This window comes from Dermacentor albipictus, chromosome 10 (assembly GCF_038994185.2).
Source record: "Dermacentor albipictus isolate Rhodes 1998 colony chromosome 10, USDA_Dalb.pri_finalv2, whole genome shotgun sequence".
Taxonomy (NCBI): Eukaryota; Metazoa; Arthropoda; class Arachnida; order Ixodida; family Ixodidae; genus Dermacentor; species Dermacentor albipictus.
Window position 1 is genome coordinate 10,399,373 of NC_091830.1, and position 14,916 is coordinate 10,414,288.

The 14,916-nt window shown below is 41.7% G+C and overlaps 1 protein-coding gene across 2 annotated transcripts in view; it reads right to left on the bottom strand.

Moving 5' to 3' along the window:
- The window catches only part of LOC135917894 (venom metalloproteinase BumaMPs1-like), a 33,607-nt gene that overhangs the window by 16,630 nt on the left and 2,061 nt on the right, over window positions 1-14,916 (bottom strand). For both annotated transcript variants that reach the window (XM_065451512.2, XM_070527324.1), the window contains exons 3-8: window positions 13,126-13,218; window positions 12,891-13,005; window positions 12,312-12,371; window positions 6,442-6,575; window positions 5,372-5,443; window positions 2,944-3,065 (exon numbers count right to left, since the gene is read on the bottom strand). In XM_065451512.2, the coding sequence (XP_065307584.2) occupies window positions 2,944-3,065; window positions 5,372-5,443; window positions 6,442-6,575; window positions 12,312-12,371; window positions 12,891-13,005; window positions 13,126-13,218 (596 nt within the window). The remainder of the gene's footprint in view (window positions 1-2,943; window positions 3,066-5,371; window positions 5,444-6,441; window positions 6,576-12,311; window positions 12,372-12,890; window positions 13,006-13,125; window positions 13,219-14,916) is intronic.

Below are 14,916 nucleotides of genomic sequence, written 5' to 3' on the forward strand. Positions count from 1 at the left end.
TCGAACCCACAACCTCCCGCAGCCGAAGCGGACTCTCTGCAACTTGACTTTACTATCCATAACCGACTACATTCGTCACTCAATAGATACTGGTAACATCGTTGATTCGGTATTTTTCTGCTTTACTAATGCCTTTTCGTACGATTAATCATAACATACTCTTCACTCAGCTAGAAGCCCTGGGAATTACAGGTCCAGTAATAAAACCTCCGAAAAGTTACCTGCATGACAGAGAACAAACAGTTTCTTCAGAAAGTGCTTATTCTTGTACTAAAGTTATTAATCAAGGTGCACCCCAAGGTTCCGTACTAGGTCCCTTACTATTTTCCATATATATTAATGAATTACCCGCTTGTCTTAAACCTGTACATTGCGTGCTATACGCAGACGATGCTGCCATCTGCTCGAGTGACGAATCTTCAACAATCTTAAACTGAACAACGAGCTCGAACAGATTGTACCATGATGTTCTTCGAATCATTTAATTTTCAGTCCTACCAAAACTCAACTCATGATTTTCTGATCAAGCCAAAGAATGCTCCCCGGCATGGCTGAAATGACTATGGATGGTCATCACATTTTCGTCACCGACTGCGTATCATTTTTGGGCATCAAACTAGATTGCACATTCGGTATTAGAGCAATATTCAAATCAAAGGCATATTTTTCCAAAGACGTGTCAGTAGCATTATATGTTGCTTTCTGTCACAGTCCCATTAATTGCGGCATTATTTCCTGGGGAAGCCATAATGTCATACCTCATGTGTTCAGCACTTACAAAAACAATCAACACGCATTATTATTACCAGCGGCTTTATCACGACTAGCAGCACCATTACTTCGTGAAAACGACATCCTTCTTGTTCTTTTGTGGTCATAATTGTGGACTATTATCTGGCAATTATGTTTTATAACTTACTTACTAAAAAGCTTACATTCGAGTTCATTCGTTCCAGAAATCTCATTTAAAAATGTAATAATACTTGGTTGGCACGTAACTGAAATTGTCTACGGCCTGTAATTCATTCTAACTAAGGGGAAATGCCGTCATCATTCGCGGCTATAGAACTATGCACTGCTTGACCGAACACCATTAAATATTCATGCTTTCAGGCACTTAGAGATGCCGTTCAGCTATTTAAATGTATAACTGAGTTTTAATCGCTCATTACAGTATCTCTGCCGGTATGTTTATGCACTATAGGATTGTATACTGACAATTGTTTTTCGTTTGGCTAATTTGTCTGTGTTGTGTTTTACGGCGTTTTTTACCTACCTTGCTCATTTTCCACATGTTTCCACATTCTTATTATTAACAAAAGGTCCCGTTCTAGTGTTTGACTTTGGGCCCCTCGTCTGTATGTTATGTGTAGCCCATCATTGTATGTAAATAATAAAAAATTGAGACGTAAACTTAAAGAGATTGGTGTTATCTATAGATGTCTCTGAGCCAATATTATTTCTTTGTGTTATGCAGGAACCGGGCATAATAGGACATCTGCGTTCAGGAAGATTGGCATTAAATAAAACCTGTGACAGAAGATGAGGAAACAGATAAAGAAATTAAAGTAGATGAAGGAATCCAGCAAATATAATTCGTCATTTCATTATTGCCTTAGTGTGCTTTAGAGTTGCCTGTGAACATAGATTACATGTGCAGGTTTTATGTATGAAGTAATGGTTTTTTTTTGTTAAACAGGAACCGAACCCACAACCTTCGCATGTCGCGAAGGTTGTGGGTTCGGTTCCCACCTGCGGCAAGTTGTTTTTTCATCCACTTTAATTTCCATTAATTTATCATTACTTTATTTCATTTATTAAGCACATGCAATTTCCCCTATGTTGTACTTGGTGTCAGTGCTTGTTGGCTTCTCATTATATGACTAATAAATATCGGGTCCCTCGGTTAAGCCCCTTTCTTCTCGTTTATTACATAACGAGGGTCTCGAATCCGGCAACATTGATGCCTTCAGGTAGCATATGTGGGTTTATTGACCAGTTGCCTTCACCCGAAAAAGATCACGTTCTCGTGACGCCTGCGGCAAAAAAGACGTTCCACGTCCGCCGCCAAGGTCTCTGAGTGGGGGCGCTGGCTAACACTCCCAGGGTTCTACTAGTACACATAAATACCCAAGAAAGTGGATGGGGAAACGCCGCCGCGGTAGCTCAATTGGTAGAGCATCGCACGCGACATGCGAAGGTTGTGGGTTCGGTTCCCACCTGCGGCAAGTTGTTTTTTCATCCACTTTAATTTCCATTAATTTATCATTACTTTATTTCATTTATTAAGCACATGCAATTTCCCCTATGTTGTACTTGGTGTCAGTGTTTGTTGGCTTCTCATTATATGACTAATAAATATCGGGTCCCTCGGTTAAGCCCCTTTCTTCTCGTTTATATATATATATATATATATATATATATATATATATATATATATATATATATATATATATATCCAGCAATAATATATTCGCAAGACAGCAGCCACGCATACTAATTTTTGTGTTCGCGACGGCTTTTTTTGTCGACCGTTTTTGACACGTTTGTTTATGTCCGTGGGTGTTTTATTTTTGGACTGTCCTTCAAACTGTCCCATGCAACATGACCTTTTTGAAGGATGTTCAGTTCTGCTAGTAGATTTTGAGAACTCTCTGCTTTCGCGTTTATTGCCACATCGCTGTCACGAATTGCGGACCTTCGTTGATTTTATATGTTTTGTTGTCTGTGAAACTTTTATTTCTGCATGGTCAGGAAATGCCGGCCGTGTACGCAAAGTCTCGCCCGAAAAACTTCCCCGAATACGTCAAAGCTCAGCGGCAAGCACAATGGTAAAACCTCTGCGTGCGCCTGAAAGTCACGCGAACACTTGAAAGCTTGCCGGACAGGGTTTTCAAACGAAGCCATTTTACTCGCACAGCACTATCTGACCAGCGCACTTACTCGGTGATCACGTAGACAACGTCCGAATTTCCTGGCAAGTTTTTATTTACGTGTTCTATGAATTTGCCTAAAGTGAGGCGGCCGTTCAAGTAGCGGCCGGCTCTTACTTCATTTCGGAGATCCTGAAAAAAGAAAGATATCAATGTGGCATTGCAATAGACCTACAGGGCTACCGCGCAGTTTGTTCCTTATTTACGTCGTTCAGTGGGCGCGATGTCACCTACTGCCGGTGCTCCTCTTCTACTGTCTCATACTCATGTCACACAGGCACTGTAGTGATCAAATGTTCTATCGCGATCAACGATAATCGCTGTTACACAGTCCAACGATGCCGATCAAACTGGATGATCTATGTCACACCAGATGACGCTTAGTGGGTCCGAATTACTTGCAAAATACACCTAATAAGCATTAAACATCGCAGTTCAGACGTCAACGTAGGATCGGGATCGAGAAGCTCGATCACCACACAGGAATTGTGACTGACCAGATGTGGAGCAAGAAAAATCCCCACCTAAAGTATCTGTCCATTGTCACCTGATCAGGATCAAGCTCAATCCAGATCGGGTTGTAGCAATCGAAAGTTCCCGTGTGTGACCGACCTTGAACGCAGTAAGTCAATGATAAACGTCCAGCAAACACTTCCAAACTGGCGAAGTTTGAACTGCAAAACACTCACAAATATTCGACTCAAATTTTAAGAGAAACTGATTTTCGGGAGCTTAACAAGGGCTGTAAACCATCCGGTTGTTATTAAGTTGTACTATTTGAGGGCTTCGGTTCTATATGGCTTTTAATTTGCGCAACAATGCAGAGCACATGTGTTACGCACCCGAAACTATCAGCTAGGTTTTAAGGAGTTACAGGTTTACAGAACGTGAAACCGAGCTTCCTTTTATTGTAGAACAACCATTCTTCTAAGAGAAAGGTATCGTTCATATCTTACAAGGACGTCATTGCCGGCAGCATTAGTAAGCAGGCGCCTTTAAAGAGGTTTCATGCATGTTTGAGACATAGTTGCCGCGCTCTCGTCATGCTTACCTTTTCAACAGCAAACAATATTATAGATGGCCCTATATATTCGTTCCATTACAGCCATCCGCTGTCAAGATATAGATTCTAATTACCTGATTCATATTTCTGGATTAAAACTAACTCCAAAATTACGTGGTTAGTTACAGAATTTCGTTTTATCTGAAGAGGTTCACCTCAGATCCAGGCCTATAATTGTGTATTCACGCTGTGCCACTGTGATGGATCAACTGCGGAAGTACAGTTTTGCTAAAATGACGTTGTATTGAATCGATAATTTTTTCTTGCACTGCTAGCATGGGGGTGGTATCTGCATTATATTATAAATGAAAACTAATGTTATTTGCGTTAAAATTTCAAATGCCCTCATTCGTAATTATTGCATAGCCACGTCATGTGACCGCTTTTCAAGAGCAGTGGCATTCTATGTATTGAATGAAACTGCCACAGTGTTGAACGGCACAATTTGTAGCAGTCATACAGCACTTTCACGCATAGTTATTGAACAAGATACTTGCGAAAGACAATAACGGTACTTCACCCGAAAATTAGTCAACCGTAAATCAAACACAAATAAAACATTATTTTTCCCCCTCCCTTTGAACATATATTGATGGAACCACGACAAAATTTATCCGTCGAATTAAAAAACAAAAAAAATTCGGAAAATAAAAATCGAAAACAATGAACCCGAATATTAACACAATGATTTTTCGACCAGTCCTCCCGGTTATCTGAGCAAATGAAGTGACAGCGCTGGATGTGGGATGAGCTGTGTTTCGATCACGAGGTCTAGTCGATTTTTTCTTCAAACCTCTAGCTGAGGTCCTCAGGATCTAGAATGAACATCTTAGTTGTCTCGTGCTGATCCACAAGAGAAAGAGAGAGAAGCTATTTATTATAATGCATATGTCTTGACAGGTGTGCATATTACCGCTGACATGCTACTGTGCATTCTGTTGACTCTAGAGTAAAGGAATACGTAAGATAAAAATCAAAGGCTCGAGTAGCCGTTATAACGTTTTATATATGTGACGATGGCTACAATTAAGATTTTTTATATATCATGAACAGAACCCTATTTAAAGCTTTCCGAGAAGGGATAATTTCTCAGACGTGTCCAAACGTTTGGGTTAGGTTGGCGTCAGATGCTGCCTGAATCTTGCGGTATAAGATGTATGGATCATTCCATGTTCTAATACGTAATTAGTCTTGATGCTTTGAGAAGACGTATTAACACAGCTCTCTTTTTAAGGGGTGTCCTGAAGTCTGTTTGCTTCTATAATGGATTTGTGGGCAATATTAGATAATTATGAGTGTGATGATAAAGTACTAATACAGCTCTAGAGCTGCATTATATTGTAGTACTCACTGGTTTAGAAAGGTTCATACTTACTTTGTTTCGTGAAATTCCCACAATTTTGGTCCTGATTTTTGGTTTGGTCATTCCTTCGTACCATACGTTCACCTAGAAAATTGGTGCAATTATGAAGATCATAAATGGCATGAAAATTAACTCGCGCTTTTACTCTGGCAACTTGATCCAAAGTGTTTAAAACGACGGTTTATAAATTAGTATTGAAAGGGCAATATTAGCTAGCTTTCTTTTTTTCTAACTGCCGAAAAGCAGGCAATACTGAGGTCACAAATATTCCAGGAAATGACCAGTCAATAATTTTCATTGGGGTCCTTGATTCCTTGTGAGTACATCTTTTTTTTATTGAGACAGAAACACCACCCAGCGTTTAAATCTTGCCATTATGCGTTCAGATCATCTTGCGCGACCTCAGCTATACGCCAGCTGTTTTTAGGTCTGTTCTGGCTTATAAAACTTCTTCTCATGGTGACAGTGGCCTTATTGGTAGTATAGAAATCTAAGTGAGGTATACAGCAGATTTTTTCTCTTTTGAGTGCATATTTAATGCAAAAGTGGCTAATGCACTCACATGGCTATAATTTAGACATAGACGGCCCGTTATTTCACAAGTACGGCGTGTTTGCCCGAGTAATATTTTGCACGGTATATTTCGCAAAGCCTCATGATATGATGAATGGTGACGACTTATTATTAGGCCATTACGATGCCTGCAGCATGGGTTAAGAGTGCCTGAGAAACAGTTCCGAGTAGGGCTTACTAGACAAAGTGTACTGGTTGCAAAATATTCTTAGGACCTTGTGGCAAGAAGGAATTATTGCAATGTATAAGACTGAGTAAAAGAGAAGTACCGAAAAAAAACCAATGTCCTGTCGCGACATACGCCCTAATCCTAAAATTGCCATCTGATAAAGATCGACCACATCGGAATTGAGACATGTACGATGGCAGTTTTGGATACGGTACCCATTTCTGCATCCGATGGGTCATTCCATAAGCATAACTTCATAGAGGGTGAACTGCATAGATATGTTGCATGGAAGAGCAATATGCGAAATATGCACGCAAATAACACCAAATATTGAGCTTACTGCGTTCATCAGTACAGCCATGTAGGCGATGAGATTTTTATCTTCCTTGAACTGTTTCTGGTGGCGGCTGCCGGATATTAAATAGATTTCAGCGACGTACTCCTTTGGAAGCTTGTTCCTGGGATTACGCCAATCTGCAGTGCAGTGCCAAAAATGAGAAATAGTATTTTTTTTAACAATTTGTTGTCTCATGAGTGGCCGTTGGTATTGTGTGTATGCGTCCCTATTTCTCTTTAATCGCTTGTCTGGCCCATAATCATGCGAGTTTGAAGAACAGATGGGGTCATCGTCAATGTCTCTATCTGTATATTTCTGTACTTAGGCGACGAATAAGTATTTTCAGCATAATGCAGTTAGGCAAGGAGAGAAATAATGTATATATAAAGAGGCAAGAATGTTAATCAGATTTACTTGCGGTTGGCTACCCTGCACAGGGGGTAAGGAGCAAGGGTTGAGAATGAGACGGGAATGAGAGCAAAGTAGTAGTTCATGCAGGCCAACTGCAACAAAATTTGCGGCTACGTAAAACGCCTAGTTTCAGTTAATGTAAAATACAGCAGCCTCCGCGCAGAATTTCGCATTTTAAATACGATTCGATGCATTACAGACGGCTAGCGGAAAGTTCCTGTTTCGATACCGAAATTGAACAAAAAGAAAACGCGGCCATTACCACTCGCCGCAAGTGACGCACAAGCCTGAACTCTGACAACCATTGTGGTTCTTTGGCGTAACCTCCGAGATTGTGCGGCGCGAGATTGTTTAGTTGAAAATCTCGGAGGTGACCTGCTATGATTCTCGTCAAATCCGCTAGCTAGAAGGCCCAGCCAACATCAGCTTAGGTGTGAAGGCTGTTAGAAATTTAGTCCATTACCAGCCCTGCAGCTTTGCCAAGGTTGCTTCAATGTTATGTACTACACTAATTTCTAGAAAAGTTATTGAAAGCAAAAGCTTGTTGCAGATGTACTGCAGCAACAATGAACTAGCAAATGCAGTATCCAGTCTGCGAGTGGATTCGCCTGCAATATGCTTGTTTCGGTGGTTATTTTTGAAAGCTTTATTAAAGACGCACACAGGGGGTATCCAGGGGTCTGTATGAACGCCATTTCTATGATTAAGATACTGGCGTCCGACCGTATACGTCGGTATCGAGATCATAGGACACAGAGAGGATCGTGGTCAGACTCCATGAATTTTTTTTAAGAATGGATTCATCTATATGAGCCTAAATGCACGCGCAGCGAGCATCTGGGCCACTATACTCTTAATATCGTCCCACCTACGTTCCACTAAGAGAGTACATAATTTTTTCAACTACGTTTATGTGAAACGAGTTGAAGATTTTTCATTAACTGAGTGAAAATTATAAATAATGATGTTAACACCAGCAAGCATCTCGACGGAAGTCTTAGGTTGACACGCAAGGCTATTTGCGCCACTATAATTTCACATAGCAAGTGAATAAATTTCGCAAATATGTTTCTCTTCTTAAGTGGATGCTAAGTAAAACTACATTAAAAGTGTACAGGTGAATGTAGTAAGTAAGGCGGTATGAACAAGAAACAAGCGCCCAATAGAGAAAGAGAAGCTGTCTTCAAAGTTAGATGTCTGTGGCTATACGCCTAACATATTACCTCAAATTACATCTGAATTACATCTGAATTACATCTGAACGAGGACATGACATCATATTTCAGTGGCTGCCGGGACACTGTGGCATCGTTGGTAATCACCTCGCCGATGACGCTGCCCGACGTGCCCAGGCTGGCTCACCGACAGTCCTTATTCCTTTATCCAGAGTCGACGCTGCAAGAGAGCTTCGCAGTCTTGCTCGTGCAATCACGTTAGGTTGCTGGCATACACCACAGAACTCTAAGTGTCGTTTACACAGTCTCGACCCATCACTAAAACTTACATTACCAGCGAACCTTCCACGACGTGACGCAACACTGCTGTGTCGGCTGTGGGTAGGAGTAGCTTTCACCAACTCCTACAGCTACCGCATTGGAATGGCGGATTCACCAATGTGCGCTAAGTGCAAGTGTGAAGAGACCATCAGTCACCTTCTGTGCCACTGTTCTCGCTTCGATAATCAACGTGAGAGTCTCCAGTGTGCATTAAATAGACTGGATGACAGGCCATTCACGGAAGCGAAGATCTTGGGAGCCTGGCCTCATAGCTCATTGGCCCAAAAAGCAGTTAGAGCGCTTTTTCGCTACCTGAAGGCAACGGACTTGAGTGCCCGACTATAGACAACCTACACTTAAGTTCTCTCTCTTTCTCTTTCACTCCCCATTCCCCTCCCCACGCGTAGGGTAGCAAACTGGACTCAGTCTAGTTAACCTCCCTGCCTTTCCGTCTTCCCTTCTCTCTCTCTCTCTCTCTCTCAAATTACATGAGGGACGTATGAAATAACTTATTAAAACGCCTGCACACCATACACGCGTACACACGCACATATGGTTGCAAAATAATTGGGCTTTCTAATAAAAGGTCATGTCCGGGAGGGCGCCTTGTTTATGTGTAAATAATTATGCCGACCCTTGCAAAGGTCCAAGTACAAAGGACAACGGTGCTACCGAGTGTTGTCTTGAAGCCGCATAGGTCGTGCGTGCGTTCATAAAACATGATGAAATGTGTGATTTGGTAAGGTGACAATAATCGCTGTTTTGTTCTTTCACAATGTTCTGCTTCTCCAAATCAAGGAACAACAAACAACGCTTCATGGGACTCGAATTCAATGTCAAACTTTATAAGCTAACAGTACTTAAAAGTACAGTTATCAGGGCCACAAACAAAAAGCAAAAAAAGAAAAAACTTGACGAGCTCTGTACCCCCTAAAATTACCCTAAACGAATGGACAGTTTGCCGTATAGCATTCAAACTATTGCTCGACCTGATATTGGTTCACCGGTTAACCGTTTCGGGCATTTGCGAGAATGGTCGAGTGAGCCCATTTTTCTTCGCGTTTTTGGACGCAACGCCTAGTGCTCGCGCAATCCGAATCAACCTCAGGCAACTGGATCCAACTCGTCGTGGATAGGACAGGAACGAGAGGGCTTAGTAATGCCCTTTCAATTGAATCACTTCTAAAAGACAGCCTAGTGAGGCAGCGGATATGACGAGCAAAGAGATGATAAATATGTGCCGTTTCTTTGCTTTATCGCAGCTATAGTGACACAGCCCACTCGTGACCGGAGTGTGCGAGATCTTTCTTTGACCAGCGTACCCTGAGCTGGTCAAGAAAACACGCATGTATTACCGGGCATAGCTGATCACAGTGTCCTTCTGTGTGAGATGAATCTCAGATACGCAAAGACACTAAGTAGCGGATGCCGGCGTATTTACAGCTATAGAAAAGCGCTTGTAAACGAGATATTATCTGCACTGGACGCATACCCTGACCCATTTCTAACGCTTTCCGAATCGGAAGGCGTCAGTGAGCACTGGTTCGTATTGACTAACAAAATGCTTGCGTTGCGTGAGCCGCTTGTACGGTCGTGGTGGCTGGCATCAAGACAAAGTAAAAGCAAGCCGTGACTCTCCAAGGAAATAAGCAGAATTGGTCGGAGAAGAAAGCATGCTTATGAAGCCTATAAAAAAAATCCGCCATCTTTCAAGGAAGAACTAAACAGAACAACAGATGAATTGAAGAGTACTACGAAACAATCAAAATACTCATAGTCTGACTCTTTAATTTCGCGAATGAAGGAGTGGTCTAAACAACTCTGGAATTTTATTAAAACTAGCCGCAAAAACGAAATTTCAGTACCCTTGCTTGACCATGATGGTGCAGTTGTTCACGATAGCGTGGCTAAAACCAATTGCTATAATTCGTCCCTTGGGTCAGCGTTTGGGAGGCGCTCTCATGAAAGTGAAATTTTTTCTGAACTATGGCACAAATGTACTGAACGCATGTATCATGATGTGATTCACTCAAGGGGAGATTAATTGTCACTCCAGCGCCTTGATAAACCTAAGGCAGCTAGGCCGGATGATTTTCCTCCTGGTTTTGTCTCTTTAAGCGCTTCTCCTGTGTCCCGATATCTACATGGTATTTTTACTAAATCTTTAGAACTAAGCATCATGCCAGATGACTGGAAAATAGCCCATGCTGTACCCGTACACAAATCATGACCACGTAGTACTGTACCAAATTATCTGTCTATTTCAGAAAAACGAGTTGCATTTGCAAAATTTTTAACACATCCTTTTTACTATTATTATGAACCTCCTCGACGCGCACGTATTGCTAAGCCCTAATCAACATGGTTTTAGACGTGGCTATTCATCCATCTCAACTCACTGAATTAAAACATAATTTAGCAAGAGCATTAGACATGGGTTTCTCCATTGATGTCATTTCCTTGGATTTGCAGAAAGCTTTTGCTGTTGCACCTCATCACCTATTGCTTGAAAAGCTTTCATGGTATAATATTAATCCACAGTAATTTGCTGGATCAAAGAATAGTGAAGTACTAGACGTCCGTGCGTAATTATTAACAACAAAAGATCTCATGAGGTTTATGTCACATCAGGAGTGTCACAGTGGGCCGTTTTGGGTCCAGTGCTGTTTCTGATTTATAATATTGATATAGATGCTGGCCTATCTTCCCATGTGTGCCTGTTGGCGGATGGTTCTGTTATTTATAGCGTTATTATTAATGAATAGGATTATACTGTTTTACAGCATGAAGTGAACACCGTAGTTGAGTGGTGCAGCGCTTGAGGCATGCATACATATCAATTTGGAAAAAAAAAACAGTACGCATGTCGTTTAGTAAAAAAAGCGATTCGCCCACAATTACAAATACTTGCTAAACATTAGTGCTCTAATTCCCGTGTGAGACTGCAGATACCTTGGCGTTATATTTACCCCCAACCTATCATGCCACCTCCACATTGAAAAAATTATAGCCAAAGCATGCCGGACATTAGGCTTCCTGCGTGGAAATACCAAGCGGTTTCCTTCAGAAATTAAATAGCTATTGTTTCCATCATATATTAAGTCCACGTTTGATTACACCTGTACCGTGTGGGATCCGTGGCTCAAAAATAACATTCAGTGAATAGAAAGAGTGCAGAATTTAGGAGTTTGATATGTTTTTTTTTTGGAAATTACCAAAGACAGTTCGGTGTAACGCGTGCAAAGGAGAACCTTGGCTGGATTTCATTAGGTAAGCGAAGAAAAATGCTAAGACTGAAATTTCTGCATAATATTTTTCATTAACAAACAGGTCTACGGCGTGAAACGTACTTACTTCCTCCTGATTATGTTTCTTTATGAAGATACCATGTCAACAAAATTAAAGAAATAAGGTGGAAGACTGTAAGGTTTAATGTCATTTTCCCCCGGACAATTCCGAAATGGAACCAACTACCACGAGAAGTTGCTACCGCTGCCGGAACTGCAAATTTTTTTTCGTTGCTCCAGTAGTGCATCTACGTGGGCAACGTAATTAATGCGAAAGCGAGTTTCATCGAATTCACATAATGTATTCTCGTGATTACTAGGCCCTGTGATGTATGTTTATGTTTAAGCAAAAATTACTCCTTTCTATTTTTTTGTGGATCGTTCTTGCAGTGTTTGTTTTCGTGTGTGCTTGTGTAATCACAGGTTTCTATGCACATGACAATTCCCCTGTATTTTCTTTCTTTGTTTCCCCTTTTATTGTACTATATCAATCTTTCCCTCCACTGTAACGCCATTTGTGGCGCTGTAGATAAAGTGATAAATAAATGAAAGCGCTAGCCATAGGCCTTCGTGATTATGCCTTCCCAGCTGACATTATGTTGAACGTTAAAATGAGAAGCCTGAAGCTTGAAGCACGAATGTGACTGTTGATGGCCACAAAAAAGAAAAAAAAACTTACATCCTCTATAGCCCCTCTTGAGCACAGGAATATCGACAGTAAGGTCACGAAAAGCGAGATCTAGAAAGAAAAAGGCAATGAAAAAAAATCAAATTCAGCAAGAAGGACACCTACTTTTCGGTGGGTACGGTTTTTCTCTCAACAATCCGTATCTTGTGAGGCGATGGGGTTCTCGCAGGACATTAGAAGATTGCACAATTGATAATGAGGAGGCGATGTTTAGAGATACGACTATCAACTAGCCTATAAGTGGTTTTACTGACATGAAAACTAGGCACATTCTGATATCCTCAGTAACCATCCTGCGGACATTGTGGTTCCTACTAATCCCGCGCTCTTCTAAGTAGTCCACATATCTCTATTTTATTATCATCATCATTATAATTCCACCTCGTGTAGGACTGCCGCATTACGGAATCTTTGAGGTATCGTAAATAAATAAATAAATAAATAAATAAATAAATAAATCTAAGCTATGAACCGGAAGAGTACTACAATGCAACCACTGTATAAAAGAAAACGATTACATGCATTAACGTTTCCAGGAACGTCTCTCAAGAAACTGAAGCCACTGCTAACCATTCCTATGGTCCGTTTCTTGAACTCGGTAGACCATGTGAGGTATTGGAGCGTTTTCAGAGCGTTCGATCGATAACAGTGGCGCGATTCTCCAGCTTGGGTTAAGTATTCCCTCCTGAAACAGAAGAAGTTCTAAAAATAAAATGCACGCTGAGATTATTAGCGCATTAGGGCCGTGAGGCGCTGCCCATCCAGAATGAGCTTAGTTTCGTTTCTTGTGCTTAACGAATCTTACCACTCTTAATTCCCGGTCATCTTGGTAAAGCATAATCGATGATTGCTGTGCGCTGTCATGGTACAGGTTCTCTTCTAAACTGGTTCCGTTCCACTGAAAAAAAAAAGAATAGTCCGTGCTCCTAAATATTGAAAGCACTTGGTACACGGCGCGAGTTGAAGAGACCGGTTTCCGCAAGTAGCATGCATTGTGTGCGAGTTTCAGAAGAGCTGGTATCTTCTTCTCATTAATCGTCGGTCGTTGGCACTATCTTACATGCAGAATTGCTTTTAGTTTTTCATTGTAGCAAGGTGTAGTATGTGCTTTCTAGGCCCGGCTATCGCTGCTTCATATGTTACACAGCGATCGTCTGACCTAGACTATCACTGGTCCTTAGTCATCTCCCTGTGCAGAGTAGCCAACGGAACAGTTATTCGAGTTAACCACTCTTCCTTTTATTTTTTATCTCTCTCCTGGATATATAATGATCGCGCAGTTCTTGTGTAGTTTTACACTGCATACAACAAAAACTGTCCAAGAAAGAAATCATGAGCCATTACACGCTGTGAAGGTGGATGACTAGCGAAGCTGCGTATAATATACGACAAAATGGTAACACAGAATTTTGAGCAAAGGTACGAACACATTTATTTGACAGTTTTATAATAGTGTTTCTCGCCTCACGTACGTCAAACGTAAGCACTATTGCGGGAGGTTACGGTGCACGTCTCTTCCAGGCTTTGTGTTTACCGTACAAGAACGCAAACACAAGGAAGACGTTATGAAACAAGGCGCCTTCTGCTGCCTCGTTCTAAATGTATGCAAGCCAAGACAATCCATTAGCAGCCATCCTGTTGTTGCTATGTGGATGCGTCTAGTTGAGTCTACGGGCACCGGAATCGCCGAATGGTGTCATAAATTGTACGCGCTATGCGGTCATAATTAACGTTTCAGGTGATCTTAGAGAAAGTGAAACCTGGTCTCAATAGTTCCTGGGGATCACTGAGAGTGAGCGCGTAGCCATCACGAGAATTTACGCTGAAGCGGGAGCGATGGGTACCTCCATGTTCGACACTGCTATTTAAGAAAAAACTAAATTATGGCGTTTTACGTGCCAAAACCACTCTCTTATTATGAGGTACACCGTATTGAGGACTCCAGAAAGTTCGTCAACCTGGGGTTCTTTAACGTGCACCTAAATCCAAGTACACGGGTGTTTTCGCATTTCTCCCCCATCGAAATCCGGCCGCCATGGCCGGGATTCGATCCTGCGACGTCGCGCTCAGCAGCCCAACACCGTAGCCACTGAGCAACCACGGCGGGTGACAATGCTATTTCTTTGCGCCCCTAAACACTACGAACGTTAAACGCGCCAAATAATGCACGTTATCATAGCGCACGTAAACCACGGAATCCGGATAACGTTCAGAGCATGCGCACTGATGATAACGCTATTTCTTTAGGTACGTAATGCGTTTGCGTTTGGCTGCGAACGCTAGATTACAACATGCTATTGTCTTGATCGGTGTTCATCGTGACGAAAGGTACGCACACACATTTATTTTTATGCATCTGCGTTCATTCATATTACACATTCGTTATGTGAGTTCGTGTTTTCATTTCGCGAATTTCCAAGACAAAAAAAATTTGACACCGAAATCAAAGCACCGACGGGCAGTGGGCCAGCACCGTCAGCACCTTCGCAGAGGGAGGATCAGTATGTGAACGAAAGCATGATGAGCGGAAACGCAGCCAACTGTGGAAGACTACGATGGCGACGACGACGAACACACTAGCAGTGGCACGAGCCAT